Source organism: Oreochromis aureus, linkage group 19 (assembly GCF_013358895.1).
Source record: "Oreochromis aureus strain Israel breed Guangdong linkage group 19, ZZ_aureus, whole genome shotgun sequence".
In the NCBI taxonomy this organism is placed as follows: domain Eukaryota; kingdom Metazoa; phylum Chordata; class Actinopteri; order Cichliformes; family Cichlidae; genus Oreochromis; species Oreochromis aureus.
Window position 1 is genome coordinate 17,366,132 of NC_052960.1, and position 15,988 is coordinate 17,382,119.

General features: G+C 39.9%; 2 protein-coding genes across 2 annotated transcripts; one reads left to right on the plus strand and one right to left on the minus strand.

Annotated features, from left to right (window-relative positions):
* The first annotated feature begins 2,912 nt into the window (after positions 1–2,912).
* LOC116334800 (antimicrobial peptide NK-lysin) lies at positions 2,913–5,769 on the plus strand. The gene is made up of 4 exons (XM_031758333.2): positions 2,913–2,965; positions 3,040–3,146; positions 3,244–3,336; positions 5,229–5,769. Exons 1-4 carry the CDS (start codon positions 2,923–2,925, stop codon positions 5,406–5,408), a joined length of 423 nt encoding a protein of 140 aa, XP_031614193.1. The 5' UTR covers positions 2,913–2,922; the 3' UTR covers positions 5,409–5,769.
* A 5,387-nt stretch (positions 5,770–11,156) lies between these two features.
* LOC120434675 (tonsoku-like protein) lies at positions 11,157–13,439 on the minus strand. The gene is made up of 6 exons (XM_039602918.1): positions 13,300–13,439; positions 13,080–13,225; positions 12,745–12,795; positions 12,453–12,609; positions 11,502–11,631; positions 11,157–11,293 (listed from the first exon to the last, which is right to left on the minus strand). Exons 2-5 carry the CDS (start codon positions 13,133–13,135, stop codon positions 11,545–11,547), a joined length of 351 nt encoding a protein of 116 aa, XP_039458852.1. The 5' UTR covers positions 13,136–13,225; positions 13,300–13,439; the 3' UTR covers positions 11,157–11,293; positions 11,502–11,544.
* Between the last annotated feature and the right edge of the window lie 2,549 nt (positions 13,440–15,988).

Sequence of the window (15,988 nt, forward strand, 5' to 3'; positions counted from 1 at the left end):
GGATCACTATAACAAAACTACAAGTTAACTCCATATCTTTGAAAGCAATGGCTTAAGAGTACCAAGCCATATTAGAGGGTGTGAGTGACTGGACTGCTGTGTAGAACCAAAACTAAATACAACACATTTTTTCTATTAGATAATCAGTGACTGTTGAATAAACCAAATATTAGTTACTTCACATTTAAAACTGGTAAAAGTTGGTATTGGATTTGTTGGGTGTCTGCTTTGTGTAGATCATGTCTTTTTTTTTTATCAATCCATTTTCGTCTACTTATGTGTGACAGACTGGTGACCTAACTGGGTGTACCTTGTTCTATTTCAGTTGAAATAGATTCATAATAGCACCTACAAGAGGGGAGTACCTTAAGCAGCCTTGGTTTATTCCCACCTGACCTACCTAATGTCTTTACTGATATTTTCATGCACAGCACCACAACTTGACTGCTTAATTTTCCCCTCACTGCTTGTACAGGCTCTGCACTACCTGCTCAGCACTGAGTGTAAACGCTAAAGAGTCATTAACCTTGCATTTTCAGTGTTTGCCACACATTCCCATATTCTCTTGCCAGTTTTAAATAGAACATGATGGGATTTCATGCAGGTATGTCCATTTTTATGTTGTTTTTCAGTTTTGCAATTCTGTCAGATTGTGAACTTTCACACATACTCTCTATACTCCATGACACATGTCAGCAACTGTCAGCGGCATTTTTTTCTTTTTATAATGTTGCTGACTGTGCTCTTGAAAGTGAGAATGTACAACACGTAAGTGTTCGAAGCAAGAAGGTGTTGGTCTGCGTTTCCTTTTCAGCTGTTAAAACTATAGAAAGCTCACTAGTAAATATATCTTCAAAATTGAAATACACAATGGAAGACTCAGATGATACATTTGGGCGAAATATCAAAAGTGGCATGTGGTTTGAGAGGCCCAACAGCCCTGTAGTGTGGGGACTGAGAGTGCCATTATAATGTCAGGACGTTATTAACTTACAGGTAAAATGAGAAAAGGTGCCTGCACAATTCTTTCACATTGCACCATTTTGCACATATTATCACACAAAAACACATATAGATACGAATATTGGCGGAAGCTCAAATTATACATGTGGTCAAATGTGCAAACTTGTGGTGTGAGAGCCAGGAAAAGCATAGTGGTGGTGGTGAAATACGTCTTTAAAACATAGATGTTAAAAAGTAAAATTTGATAACACCGCTCTTGCAATATTTACTTCAACAATATACCAGTTGCCAAGAGCAAGTTAACAGACAGCGATGCCGTTCACATCATTAAAAAGCTGTTTTTCCTTCTTTCTTTTTTTTTTACATTGATTAAAAACATAAACTAAAAGAGCTGCTAGTCCATGCACTTATATACTTTTGACATCAGCTCAGAGCTGCAGCTTACCAGTGAGAGAATGGGCTGCCAAGAAAAGAAATGTCAGAAGAACTATCAAATTTTTGCATGCTTTCACCTCTTCGTGCACACCCACAATAAGGTGCAAGTCAAACCAGGGGAGCATAAAGCATAAATAACCACAACACAATCAGCAAGGCGCACAGTGACATATTAGGCAATATTATTTTGTTCACGGTTTGCCTTCTTCCTGGTGCTCATGTTCCCCAGGAAGCTAAGCGCATACGCCGAGCCATCCATGTGATGTAAATGAAAGGATTCAGCAGACCAGGCGACCCTCTTCCATTGCTACAGCAAGCACTGACTTTTTGGCAATTTGAGCCACAGTAGGGCCTCCTATGACTCTGTCGCTGGTTCACCGCTGTTCCTTTCTTGGACCCATTTTAATAGATGCTGACCACTGCAAACACCCCACAAGAGCAGCAGTTTAGGAGACGCTTTGACCCAGGGTCTACCCTTCACAAATTGGTAAATAGCACAACTTGTACATTCACACAAGCACTTTCTTCTACACTGTTTCTAAGCACTTCCTATCTAACATTCACACTTCAGTGGATAAATTAGAAATCAACATGTAGTTAGCATCTTGCCCAAGGATACTTGGGACCGAACCACCAACCTTCCAGTTAGTAGGTGACCAGCTCTACCACCTGAGCTACAGCCACCCCGAGTATCACGATTTGACCCTTGTCATACTTGCTTAAAACCTTATGCTTGCTCTTAGGCTTTTTATGCTACTAACATCAACTTTAAGGGCAAAAACTTTCCCCCTAAAATAATTATAAAAGTGTTTTTTTTGTCAGTGGTCATAAAGTTGTGCCTGATCAGTGATGATATTCCTCTCTCTTATTAGTCGCTGCCAGTATTCTCACTGCAGGATTTTGAATCAACTGAAGGTTTTCAGGAAGCTTTCAAGACAACCTCGGGAATATTATTTGTAAATTATTCCATATTTCGCAGGGTTTTTCTGCAGAACCTTGGCCCGTCTTTACTTGTAAAGCTTCTGCCTCTCCATGACACTCTTTTTATACTAAATTAAGCCAGCTGGTTTAATTATTTGTAAAATGTTCTTCCAGCTGTTTCCTTTTAGAACCACTTACTTTTCCAGCTTTTTGTTGCCCCTGTCCTAACTTTTTTTGAGACAAATCAAATTCAAAATGAACCAATATTTTACTCGAAAGGTTACAATGTATCATTTTAAACATTTGGTATGTTTTTTATGTTTTACAGTGCAAATTCTTTTATTTACTAGATGTGCAAATCAATGAACTCTCTTTTTATTTCCTTTTTTCACAGAATCCCAACCTTGTTAGAGTTGGGGTTGTATTTCATCTGACAGTTAATGCTGTTTTAAAAACACTTTATACTGCAAATTTTAAAAATGCTGTTTAAGGGTCACTATGTGGTAAAATAAGTGCTGATTTTTTTTGAGAAGTAAACTGCATAAGCCGCAGAGAAGTATAAAAGGCCCAGAAAACAGCACAAATGAGACAGCGTGGACAACCATGAGTGCTGCCATCACCATCGCCCTTCTCCTGCTCTCCACAAGTAAAAAAGTAGCAATATTTACTCCACCTTTATGATAACTGAACTACTTTTCTAAAGCATGCTTTATTTCTTAGCTTTTGTTGAGTCGTTGAAGTCTCGGAAGGACCAAACTGAGGAGAAGCATTTTCCACAGAAGTTACAGAAACATGAAAACAAGAAAGGCAACCACAACAAAGAGGAGGTGAGAAAGCTCAAACTTGACAAAGTTTCCTGCATAAAGAAGCTTATTTTGTTATTTTGTGCAAATTGAAAGCTTTTTACCGAAACTTTCATCTCAGATTCTGTCGGATGAAGTTTTTCCAGGCTCCTGCCCTACATGCAAGATTATTGTGTCCAAAGTGCAGAAGGAGATTGGAAATGATAAATCAAAGGTAATGAGTATAATATATGGTTGACAGCACTGCTGCAATAACCTCTCAGAATTTCTTGTAATTTTTCAGAAATTCCACATAAAGAACCCGACACAGCTGCCAATAAAATACCAACAACTCAAACTGTTATTGGATTGAAGTGGTAGGGTATAGGAAATGATTGAAATGTGTAGAAAGGTCTTCTTTAGCACATAAATGTGATACTGATACAAAAACAGCCCTCTGGGGTTTGACATTTGGGAGGGGATTTTTGGATAATAGGAAGTTATATACAGTGCAGTCAGGGGCAGCACAAATGTGATCCCCTTAAACTGATTTTTAGTTTTATTGTCTTTATTTTCCTCCTATAGTTATTGATTCTGTCACTAGTTAGCTAACATAAACTAATGTAAGTCTATTAGCCGCAACCAACCAACCAACCACATGTCATCACATTCTGTACTGACAGAAGGCGGCACTAAACATGTTTTTAAAACTTTAAGCACTTAAAGTTAAATCCAGCTTCACAGACAGTGTTATCTATGTCTGTTTTTGAAAGCAGGGCATAATGGTGTAAATTAGCTTTTATGTGTTAGCATTTCTCTTTAAGGTCCTGCTAAAGCATTTGATGGGGTTTGGACTTTGACTAGACCACTTCAAAACCTTCACTTTGCTTTTTGACAGGGGGGGTTTGAGTCATTCAGAGATGGACTTTGTGTTGTGTTTTGCATCATCATCCTGCCACATAACCCACATGCACTTGAGCTTCAGTGCATGAACTAAAACATTCACCTTTAGGATTTTTTAATAGAGAGAATAATTTATGGCTCTATTGGTTACAACAAGTTGTCCAGGTCCTGAAGCAGCAAAGCAGCCCCAGACCGCCATACCACCGCCACCGTGTTTGACCATGATGATCTTTTAATGAAATAGTGTGTTAGTTTCATGCCAGATGTAACAGGACTCTGACTTCTCAAAAGTTCCGCTTTTATCTTTCCACTGATCATAAAGATGTTTTTTGGAAGATGTGAGGTGAGCTTTTGTAATCTTTTTGGTCAGCAGTGATTTTCACCTTGGAACTCGCGCATGGGTCTCAGTTTTGCCCTGTGTCTTTCTTATTATTGAATAATGAACTCTAACCTTAACTACGGTAAGTGAGTCCTACACTTCCTTTGATGTTTTCTGGGCTCCTTAGTGACCTCCTGGATGAGTCAGTGATGTGCTTTTGGAGGAATTTTGGTAGGCTGGGAAGGTTCGCCGCTGTTCCAGGTTTTCTCCTTTTGTGGATAATGGCTTTCCCCGTAGTTCATTGGAATCCCAAAACCTTAGAAACCCTTTTCAGACTGATAGAGGTCAATGAGCTGATTCTTTTACATCGTGGCATGATGTGTTGCTTTTGACACCTTTTTAGCTTACTGTAAGGATTTCTGGCAGTAAATGGCCTGGGTGGGGCTAATGAAATTGAAGTCAGCTTTCCAAAAATGTGGTTAATCAATTAAATCATGACTTAACAAGAGTGGAAGGTGGTAGGTTTGGACAGCTTTTTCCCCTTAATGAATGAAATCATAGTTTAAAAACTGCATTTTGTATTTACTCTTGTTATCGTTGTCTAATGTAAAACTTTGTTTGATGATCTGAAACATGTAAGTGTGACAAATATGCAGAAATCTAGAAAAGGGAAGGTGGCAAATACTTTTTCACGGATCTGTAACTTTGTTTAAATATGCCACAAGACAGCAGAGACATTATTGTCAAGTTTTATTAATGCTGTGCATTTGTTGTTTTTGTCATATTTTTTTTTTTCGTCCATAATCTCAGTGTTGGACATATAATTTAAAGCTATTTGAATTTAATCTTGAAGAAACCTATACTGAAGCTGCTTGTTTACTGTTTTCACATATTTTTACTTGAAGGAAAAAATCAGGAGGCTGTTGGACGGTGCCTGCAATAAACTGAAATTCAGTCTCCTAAGGTCGGCCTGCAGAAAGATCTTGAAAACAGTAAAAAACAAGTTGATTAACGCCTTGACCAACGGCAAGTCTGCCAGGACCATCTGTACTAATCTGAAACTCTGCAAGGCCACCTTTTTATAGCTACAGCGGTCTGAAGAACCTGTGATACTTCAACTTTTTGTGTTAATAACATAAGCCTGTGTTCATATTTTCTTTTTTTTGCCGTCCCAATAAAAAAACATATTTTTACTTTGATGTCCTTAGTTTTCTTATACATATACGTATTATGCGACTCTTATTCTGTCAGCTATAGACTAGATGAAAATTAAAATAGTTGCTTTTGAGTGTGCATACTGGAAGCATATTGCCTAATTAGTCATCACCATAAAGCATGACTGTCTTCTGTAACTACTAAGCTATTAACAAAGCAATTGACTCTACTGATTAGAATTATTTTACCATCTTATTTTACCCATAATGTGTCCTGTTTACTTGCAACAAATAAAACTACATATGTAAATAATGTCAAGTCTGACACATAATTAACCCACACAGGTTCCATTGGGAAGTTGCCTCGTCTTCTCCAAAACCTCTGTTGCACAGACGTAATGAGGTGTGCGGGTTTAATTCTTATTACTATCAGTAAGCAGCTAGTGAGCTTGAATTAGCTGCTAGTAAACGTGTGTACTGCAAATGCTGCAATTCTTTGAGCTTCTGACTTTAAGAGTTCTCTCTCACCTCTGATCTCTGACAGAAATTTGAAAGTCTACTTTCAAAACTGTGAGTCACCTCACTGGACCCTTAGAAAGTCACACGTTGCCTTCCAGGAAGTTATTAACTTACAGGCAGGTTGAGAAAATTTGCCTGCACAGTTACAATTACCTCTGTCCAAAGTCAGTGTTGGTTTTTGTTTATATATGACCATAAAACTCAAATCCACTTCATGGATCAGTACACTGCATATTAAAGGTTTAGAGTGAGATTGATGGAAACATAAATTCATAGCATGATGCAATCATTGATTTTCAGGGGTTTTAACAATAAGGCAGGGACACTGTGACAGCCTTAAGCCATAAAAGGATCACTGTGTTCTAAATGTGCACAACACACTAATTGTTCTTTAGTGGGTGGGCGAGGTGGTGTGTGACCTTCTCACAATGTGGTACCCAAACCACATAAAATTTGTTCTCACATGTGGTTTGAATTTTGCGCCTTGCAATGAGGTGTGTGTGCAGCCCATGCACCTTTAAATGTATAAAAGCAGCCATAACTACAGATGCTGCCATGATCTCTCAGTGGCTGCGATGGAGACGTCTTCACTCATCTTTCTGTGCCTTGTGGCAACATTTTCAGGTGTGTACCGTAACATTTGTTTGCATGAGAACGCATACAAAACTGTCAAATCACTGACTTGTTTTTATGATTTAAAGTGTGATTAAGTATTTCTGTTTGTTTGAATCGCAGTCCGTGCTGTCCATGGACGGACCTTAGAGGTCAGCATCGATGATGAAGAGGACGTGGACATGGAAGTCTCGATGGGGGCAAGTGGGGTTAATGTTAATATTAAAGAACTGAGGTTACACTTTATCAGTCCACCTGTAGATATCAGGAGTCACACTTTGCAGTCTTTGTGAAAAGCTTTTTCATGTCAAATTCAATTCTAAGCCAACAACAATCATTGGATTAGAAATGAGAAAAACAAATGAATTTTGTTCATTTGTAACACAATGTGGGGAGATATCTGACTTCTGAAACCCCAACTATGCTGATATTTTCAGGTTAACCACACACTAAGTTCAACAAAACCATAACATTGCATGGTATTTAACGAGCTTGCCAAAGAAATGAGTATACCAGTGTATCCACCGGATATACTGAAACATGTCTCTAAGTAGGATAAATTCCCTGAATGTCTTATCAAACAAGTTTTGCACTGGGGCTGGAGAATATCCCAGCTAATACTGGGTAAGATTTAGAGGGTACGCTGTGATCGGGTAGCCACTCACAGTGATGGCACAGAGACACACACAACCACTCACTCGCACATCTACAGTTTATTGATAGAGTCACCAATAAACCTAACATGCATCGGTGTGTCTTATATTTGCAGCTTCCAGGAAAGTGCTGGGCTTGCGAGTGGATTTTAAAGAAGGTGAAGAAACTTGCAGGACCAAACCCCACTGCAGAGGTAAAATGTCTCATAGAGTACCAGCTGCAACTGAATTATTCAGTCAGAGCAGTGATACAAGTTTCTCTTTCACAGAGCCTGAAGTCAAAGTTGCTCTCTGTCTGCGATGGTATTGGACTCTTAAAATCACTGTGCCGCAAATTTGTGAAGGTCCACCTTGGAGAATTAATTGAGGAACTCACAACAACTGATGATGTGAAGACCATCTGTGTCAACATGGGAGCATGCAAGTAAGTTCCCAGCGGTTCATCTAAATGCTTTCATTTTTCAGATGATTGGGATTAGTCACTTTGTAGCAATTTAACTTTAGATGTTAAGTGTAAAACATAGAGACCAACTTCAGCATGCAAACATGCCTTAATATCATAGTGACACTGATGATACTGCAACCCTGATTTTACGCCACTATTATGTTTTCTCTCTTTAGGTCAAAGGAGTTGGAGCTGCTCTTTTATGCAGAGAATGGAGGTCCAATTATTAACGTTAAGGAGCTTGACTGACTTTAGATGTATGAATAAACATTGCAAAAAAATCGCAGTAATAACTGAGAAGAATTAGCTCCAGTAAATATTACGTTTACCTTAAAGCTTTGTTTCCAATCTGCATTAACTTACCTTTATTTCCTTTGCAATGCAATGTTTTTTTAAATTCTTCTGTCTGTATTTGTGCACAGCTAACACAAATAAACAGCTGAAATGATTACACTCATTCTGTTTTACTGTTGCATTTTACCAAACCTGAATAAAATTTCAAAGTAGACGCTTGGATCAGGGATATGAATGTCAGCATTGTCACTACAAAGCAGAAGCACCCCCAGCTTTTTCAAGTCAACTCATACATGTAAGCGTCTTGTGGTTCTTGTGGTGACACTTCTTGGAATCGTTTAATGACTTCAACCAGGCTTTTTCCTGTTCTCAGAGGGAAATATTAAAAGCAACAACATTAAAGCAGCTTTTTCTATGTGGGGTAAGGTCTTAAAATACATCGGACTGGTGGCATGTGTGGGTGGAGGGTTTCACGAAACATAATGTTTGGTGTTTATGCCTCACATTTGAAAGTCACACATTTGCCAAAGAAAATCAAAGAAGTTCTCATGTAAGTAATTAAAATGAGCACTTTTCAAAATCCACCCCCCTCAAAAAAAACACAAACAAACAAACCAACAAACCAAAGAAACAACATTAACCAAACGCAAGTCTAAAAAGATGAGCTTTAAGCTGTTTTTTCAAAGACACTGCCGAGGCCACAGATCTCAAGCACAAGTCTGGCGGCCAGTTTTACTAAAGCTCTGTGGATCGAGCTGGTTAGATATGAGGACAAAGTGAGTACTCTGAGAGAAGAGGGGTTTATTTATCCCAAAACTCGACAAAATATACAAAATGAGCTCACAATACAGGCCAAAAGAGAGCAAATGAACAGAACTAAACTCAAACCAATTTAGCAACTTAGCATAACTGCAAGCTAACTGCTAAACAAACCACCTGTCCTGATTACATATCCCCTCCTTTCAGGGAGAGGCCAAAGAAGACTTACTGACTGGTTACACTAGACTGGCACATAGGGGGAACAAAAATACTAACAAATGATCTAACAACAAAGAAACAAAACCAACTGTCACAAGTTAAATCAAATAAATAATACTCAACACAACAAACAGGCAACTCATAAGTCAAAGAAAATATACAACATTTAAGATAAATTACTTAATTCTACCACCTGTGAGCTGCACTTGGTATGGCCCAATCAGCACTTCCTGTATATTACAGTGATGCGTGGTTCTCTCTTCCTGATGCCAGCATCCCTCAGCAGCTGAAGGCTCCTGATCGAAGATTCAGCAAATGAGGTGAGGGGATCGTACAAATCTGTCAGAGGCGCAGAGAAGGACTTCAATTTTTTCTTCATTAAGTTTAATCACTCTTGTACTACTGTGATTAAAACTGTATTTGAACGGCATTAACTCATCTGTAACGATTTGTAGTATGCCAAGCATACTGCTGAGGAGTACACTTCCCAAACAATGTGCATTTTTCAGAACCTTTGAAAGGTTAGTAGTAACATCTGTGTCATGAACACTTATCAAAGCAGTAGTACTGGGAGTATTGACGCTAATCATAAATGCTTATGATTCAGTCTGTAAGACAGAAACAAAGAATGGAGAACCACCATCATCATCATCATTGACGCACATCTCCCACCCCCCTGCATTTAAGTCACCAAAGCCACAACAGACAAGCAACTAAAAAGGAAAATGCCTTACCCTCTGTTTATTGGGTGAACAAACAAATGAATGAATAAACATCATATAATGTTATTTTATGGTGGATTTTGTAGAATTATGCCTCTGTAGTTCAATTCAATTCAACATTATTTATACAGCACCAAATCACAAGAACAGTCACCTCAAGGTGCTTTATATTGTAAGGTAGACCCTACAATAATGCATACAGAGAAAAACCCAACAATCATATGACCCCCTATGAGCAACACTTTGGGAAGGAAACACTCACTTTTAACAGGAAGTAACCTCTGCCATAACAAGGCTCTATAGTGATTTCTCACTCCTGCTTAATTAGTAAGAGTGGATTCAAAGACTTATAATAAGCCGTTTTGCATGTCCTCCTTTCACATATCAGCACACTCCAGAGCACATGATTTACTACAGTGACTCATCATGCAACTCAGACTTAGATCGATACCTGAAGTTCTTATTGTGCAGACGATCCCACAACAGTGAGGCTCCCGTTATTATCAACACCATGGGCTGGGTCAAAGGTCAGTGCAAGTTGTGACATCAATGAAACAATGTAGGGGATTTTAAATGCGATAATGAAAGCAGAGACATTTATCTCTGCTAGCCTGAGTCAGCTGCAGTCTCCTGACCCTGGCCCAGTCAGACCTCTGCAAACCCTCACACCATACCAGGTACACAAGAAGCGATTCCTTCCATTCTTGATGAGTCTTTTTTTCCTTTTAGATACACTTTTTTCAGGTTTCAAAATTCACTTTGAAGAACACACCAGCTGCACAGTTGTTCGCTTTCCTCCACGGTGAAAAGATTCCTTTAATGATGTCTTGAATACAATTCATGACACCTAAATTAGGCAAAAATTGCTGTCTATCAAATTTGCAAATCATTGCATTCTGTTCTCATTTATATTTTACAGAGTCCCAAGGTTTTCAGAACTGGAGTTGTGTATATCTAAAGATGACGTTACAGCTTATTATGTGGTGCATCAGTGATGGTCAAAAGCTTTATTCTATTCTATTTTGTCTCCGTTTCAGCCGGGCATTGGGGGTGAGATGTCCTATAACACCACAGACTACAATGTGGATCTCAATGGAGCGGAAAGTCTTTTTATTTCTTCTTTTTTTTGTAGTTTGCATTCAAAATTAAATGAGAAGCAACAACGTTTTCAAACTTTGTGGTTTTTACCTTCACCAGCCTTTTAGAGCATTGTCAGTGGTGGTTGTTACAGCTGCTTTGATATTTAAATACTATAATCATATATCCATGTAGAGTTCAAACCTGTAGGTCTTAATTGGAAGTTTCACTTGAGCTGTGTCGTGCAATTTTCTGTTAAAAAAAGTCTGCAACAAGGTCAGCTGAGCTCAAGCTATTTTATTACTGCATGCAGGAGAGCAAACACAAACATCATAACATCACAGTTCTACAGTCATGAGAGCTCTAACCTTTGGGCGTCGCAGCGTCCATTGTATAACATCGCACAAACTCTGTATCTTTTCAGCTACAACGGTCTTTTGTCCCACCCGGGCTGTTGCTGGGCAGGGAAGACTTCAGGAGGCACCTGGGCTGGACGCTTGGGAGTCCTTCTACACCCTAACAGTTAGCAGATAACATAGTGAAACATCATTAGGCCTAGCTGAGCAGTTCTCACCAGGTCATGTTGACACTTACACACACTTCATCTAAGAAAAAAATGGTTACACAAAAATCCTACAGTGAAGTTCTAAACACCTCAATCTAAATGTGAGGATTAACTAGAATCTTCTCATTACATCTGTCCTGGCATCTTTGTTTGACTCACCAGTTTTGCCCTGAGCTGAACCGCTGCCTCCTTCTCTGTTGCACTACTCAGCGGTGACCAAGATGCTGTAATGTGTATCTAGCTGCAATGACTCCAGCATCACCTGCTTCTCTCCACCAGTGACCAGCACCTGCGCACAGCAAACCACACTACCACTTCAATAACTGTAACAAAAAATGTTACCCAACTATCAAAGCTTTCATTACATTATTGTATGGTCCACGTGCAAGCACCCACAGTGACCTGCACTGCCAGCAGTGCCTCGCCTGAATCTTTGGCATCAATGGTGAACTCCACTGGCAGAGAGGCGGGCTCTCCAGTGGTGTTGAGGTCGGGTCTGTTCTTCTTTTTATGGATCACAAGGTTTAAAACGACTTAAAAACACACACAAACACAAAAAAGTAACTCCACCATGTCCCTATTTTGGGTAACTTTTGACAGTCCCAAGCCCAGATAAAGGAGGATGGTTGGAAGTGTGATATTAAAAAAAAACAAAATTGCTAAGAGAAGTGTAATTTGTAGTTCTAAATATATTCTAAATGCATTTAGGGTGTTTTTTACTCAGTTTATGTCTCTTCCACGATGCTATTTCTCTCTCCTACGTTGGTTACAATTACATAAGCATGACCAATTACATATATATATATATATATATGTGAGGCGATGATGTCATTTAGCGACTTTTAGACCTAGAACCTCCATTCCTTCTATCTGTGCCTAAGAAAAGGAGTATGCTCACTGGCTGACATGCAAGTTGTTTCATAGTCAGAGCCGTCCTCTTGTCACTGTTTCTTTCTTTTTTTTTTTAAACCCAAGATAGCAATGGTGACAACATTTGTCTTAAAGACTCGAGATCAGACTTCATAAACCAATCATGGTAGTCTTCAGCATCTTTTAAATTGTCTGTGGTCCAAGTTTGGTCACTTCTGGCTGTCCTCAGTGTCACCTCACCTCTTCATTTGTGTGCAGGACGGCCAGCAGCTGGTCCTGCGGGGAGAGCAGGGCGCCTTCTTTCTGCAGAGAGAGACGAGGCAGGAGGCCACATTTCTGGTAGTAACGCTGAGCTGCCTGCTCACACAGCCACGACACAGTGCAGGAGTTGGCCTCACTGGGATGCAGAGCAATGGGAGGTGATTACACAGAAATAAAAAATGATGCCCAAAAATACCCAAAACAAAACACTATGCCAATCAGATTGAGTAGTACATGAAAATAAACCCCAAACTTAAAACTATTCACTGACCTTTGTGGATATTTAATGTTGTCAACTCTCAGTAGAAAGACAAAGCAGAGTCTGTGGAGGGATCAGAAAGTCTCATTTACTTCCACATTCATCACTGTTCAAAATGAATCATAAATGAAGACACATCATCTTCAAGTTATATCTCCTAGTGACACTGAATTATAGTTATTCTCTCACTGAGTGTGCATTTCCTGAATAATTCATGTGTAGTCTCACTCTGACTATCACCTTTTCACACTTTGAGTGACTCATTCACAATCACTGTGTTGTGTGTATTTCCTTAGGGTTACTCCATCCGTAACTAACAAACAGCAAAAGAGCATTCCACTTCTGACCTGAGTGTGGATAAGGAGAGGTGGTGGCGGTGTGTCTGATCTCGAATCGTCATCATCTGTAACGGTGGGACTGTGTGACCGGTTGACGTCTCTTCTCCCCAATCTGGGGGAAAGACCTCTACTGGACAGGGAGGAAACTGCAGATCCTGAAAGAAAAAGGGCACAACAAGGTAGAAAACTGGCAAAAGAAAGAAAAACCAAACAAACCCACACTAATTACCTCTGCAGGCTGTGTCCGAGTTCAAATGCTTATTTTGAATTCCAGCTGCAGAAGATAAAGCAGTTTCCTCTACTTTTGGCCCAGATGAGTGGTAAAAAGCAAACTTAGAAATCAGATGTCCTTGAAGAGCCTTAACTCCATCCTGTACATCCGATATGGACTGAAGCTGTCTGGTGAGGCTTGCTATGAACACCAGCTGCCTGACAATGTTGATGACCCACTCTTTCTGTGAGCCAGCACAGCCTGTGTGTGTGGAGGGATATCTGAAAAAAACAAAAGAAAATTTAAAAAAAACAATTAGCCTGAATTAGGACCAGTTGTCATCATTTTTTCCATATTGCCACTGGTTTTTCTATGCTCTCTTTTTGGGCCATTAATGTAGTTTGGTGACAACATTATGCCCAAAAATGTTCTTCTTTTACTGTTACCTTTTGTGGATCACAAGGTTTAAAACTACTTAAAAACACACACAAACACAACAAAGTAACTCCACCGTGTGTCTATCCGGTCTTTAAGTGATGACGTGATGAATCCTGCTTCTGGGCCCAAACTACTCTGTGTTTAATAAGGCTGTTGTGTTTTTAACATGTTTTAATGCTTTGTAACTTGTTCTAATTAATCTCAACAAGCCCCTAACAAAAAGTCAGTGGTTTTCATGGATGCCTGAATGTTAAACTTCATTGTTACACCTGGTAGAGCAGCCACACTCTTTGGGAGCTGCAGTGTAGTTTGGGTCCAGACACGGCTAATGACCAGACTTAAAGACCAACTTTAGGGTCACTTTTGCCGTCCAAGCCCAGATAAAGGAGCTGGCTTGAAGTGTGATATTAAAAAAAACAATAATTGCTCAGAAAAGTGTAATTTGTAGTTCTAAATATATTCTAAATGCATTTAGGTTGTTTTTACTCACTTTATGTCTCTTCCACCATGCTGTCTCTCTCCTACATTGGTTATAATTACATAAGCATGACCAATTATGCACATTAGGCAATGGCTAGCATAGTGATTTTCCTTACTGAGGAGTTGGCAATGCTGGTTGTATTCAGTGGTTGAGAGGAGGTGGCAGAAACACTTAGCAGGACAGTGAAAAACCCAGGACCACAGTGATACTGGGAATTCCACAGTGCTCACTCTCTTCAGCAACCTTACAAGGGCCGGTTGAACGGCTGCAGTCTTATCATACATGTGCAGTGTTCCTACAACCCATAAGGTTACGTTGAGTGAGGAAGATGATGATTGAAAGTCCGTCTGAGTCCATAGGTTGAGGTGCAAGCACGTTTCTCCCGTTCTCCACAGAGGGCAGTGGCGCATAGGTGTGACGTCACTAACACTTAAGTTGTGTTACAGTGATGGCACATAATTGTGAGCGTTACACTGTGTATGCCGCTTGAAGTAGGCACACATTGGCAGGGTTGTGGTTGGAAGGGCTGACTAGATAAGGCCTGGTGTCCAGCTAATGAAAAAAGCCGAAATTCGGTGTGCACTTTAAATATAACAAATTTGCCGCACGATTCCAGGGCCGGCCAAGTGGCTCATGAGAAAGTGACAGGCCCTATGGCAGAGATTGAGGACAGAGGGCAGTGGTTCGAATCCCATGCGGACCATCTGTTGGGGATGAGGCCGCGTAACATCCCTGGCTCTGAAATTCACCTGATACGCTTGCTTAGGAGCCTACAGGCGAGCCTATAGATGGGCTCTCTCTGCCTTTTTACCGCTCTCTCTCAAAATACCTCAACTTTTCCCTCAATATTGCTTGTTATTGTTGCTACGACCGCCAAACACACCACGCATTGTCGCTTTCTCAATCTCTTCTTCACGTCTGAACAAACGCTCAATTTTGCCTTAATTAACACAAATTATAGATCAAAACGTAGATATTTTTCTTGCCTTTCACAAAATGCCACTGTCATTATTGTAGGAGTTGCCGTTTTCTCGCAAATGGCCTCCAACCAACACAAAGTCAGAAAACTCCACATTCAAAGTCTATGGAGACTTGAGTGAAAATGACAGCTGAAATTCTGTAATGGGAGGACTTTTCAACTCCTCATATCTCCTAGACCTATTTTTCTTTAAAGACCTGAAAATCGCCTTGATTGTTTTTACCAAAGCCTGCTGATTGTTACAGTGAAAGAATGATGTCGACAGCCCGTGTACTTTTGGAGTCACAGAACATTTTGCAACACGAAGAAATGGCAGTTTTCACCTCTCAGCCATTCAGTTGTGGTAAACTCTTGAAATATATTATAGGGCAGGCGCGGTGTAGAGAACCTGCTTTGGGAGCGGGAGACCCAGGTTGAAATCTAGCCAGTGGCAGTATCTAATATCTTTCCGTAATTCACTTTTTAATTACAAATGATCAACACTTGAACATTCCCACGTGTGTTCTGATCAAAACACTGCAAGAATGAGCGCTTTAGCTTTTGATTTACAACTTATCCACATTTCTTCGCGGACACTTCTGCATGTCACAAATACATTGCACAAAGCGCATCTGTGGCTGTGTACCATTCGTGGTGCGTTGGCTCCCTCTACTGGTACGCGCCTCATTCAAATATCGCCTCACATTTAAAATTGCAGGGTGTCTTTACACTGCCATATCTCCTAGATAGATTTCTTCAGAGACCTGAAAATCGCTGTGATTATTCACCACAGCCTGCTGATTCTTACAGTGAAAGAACAATGTCAACGT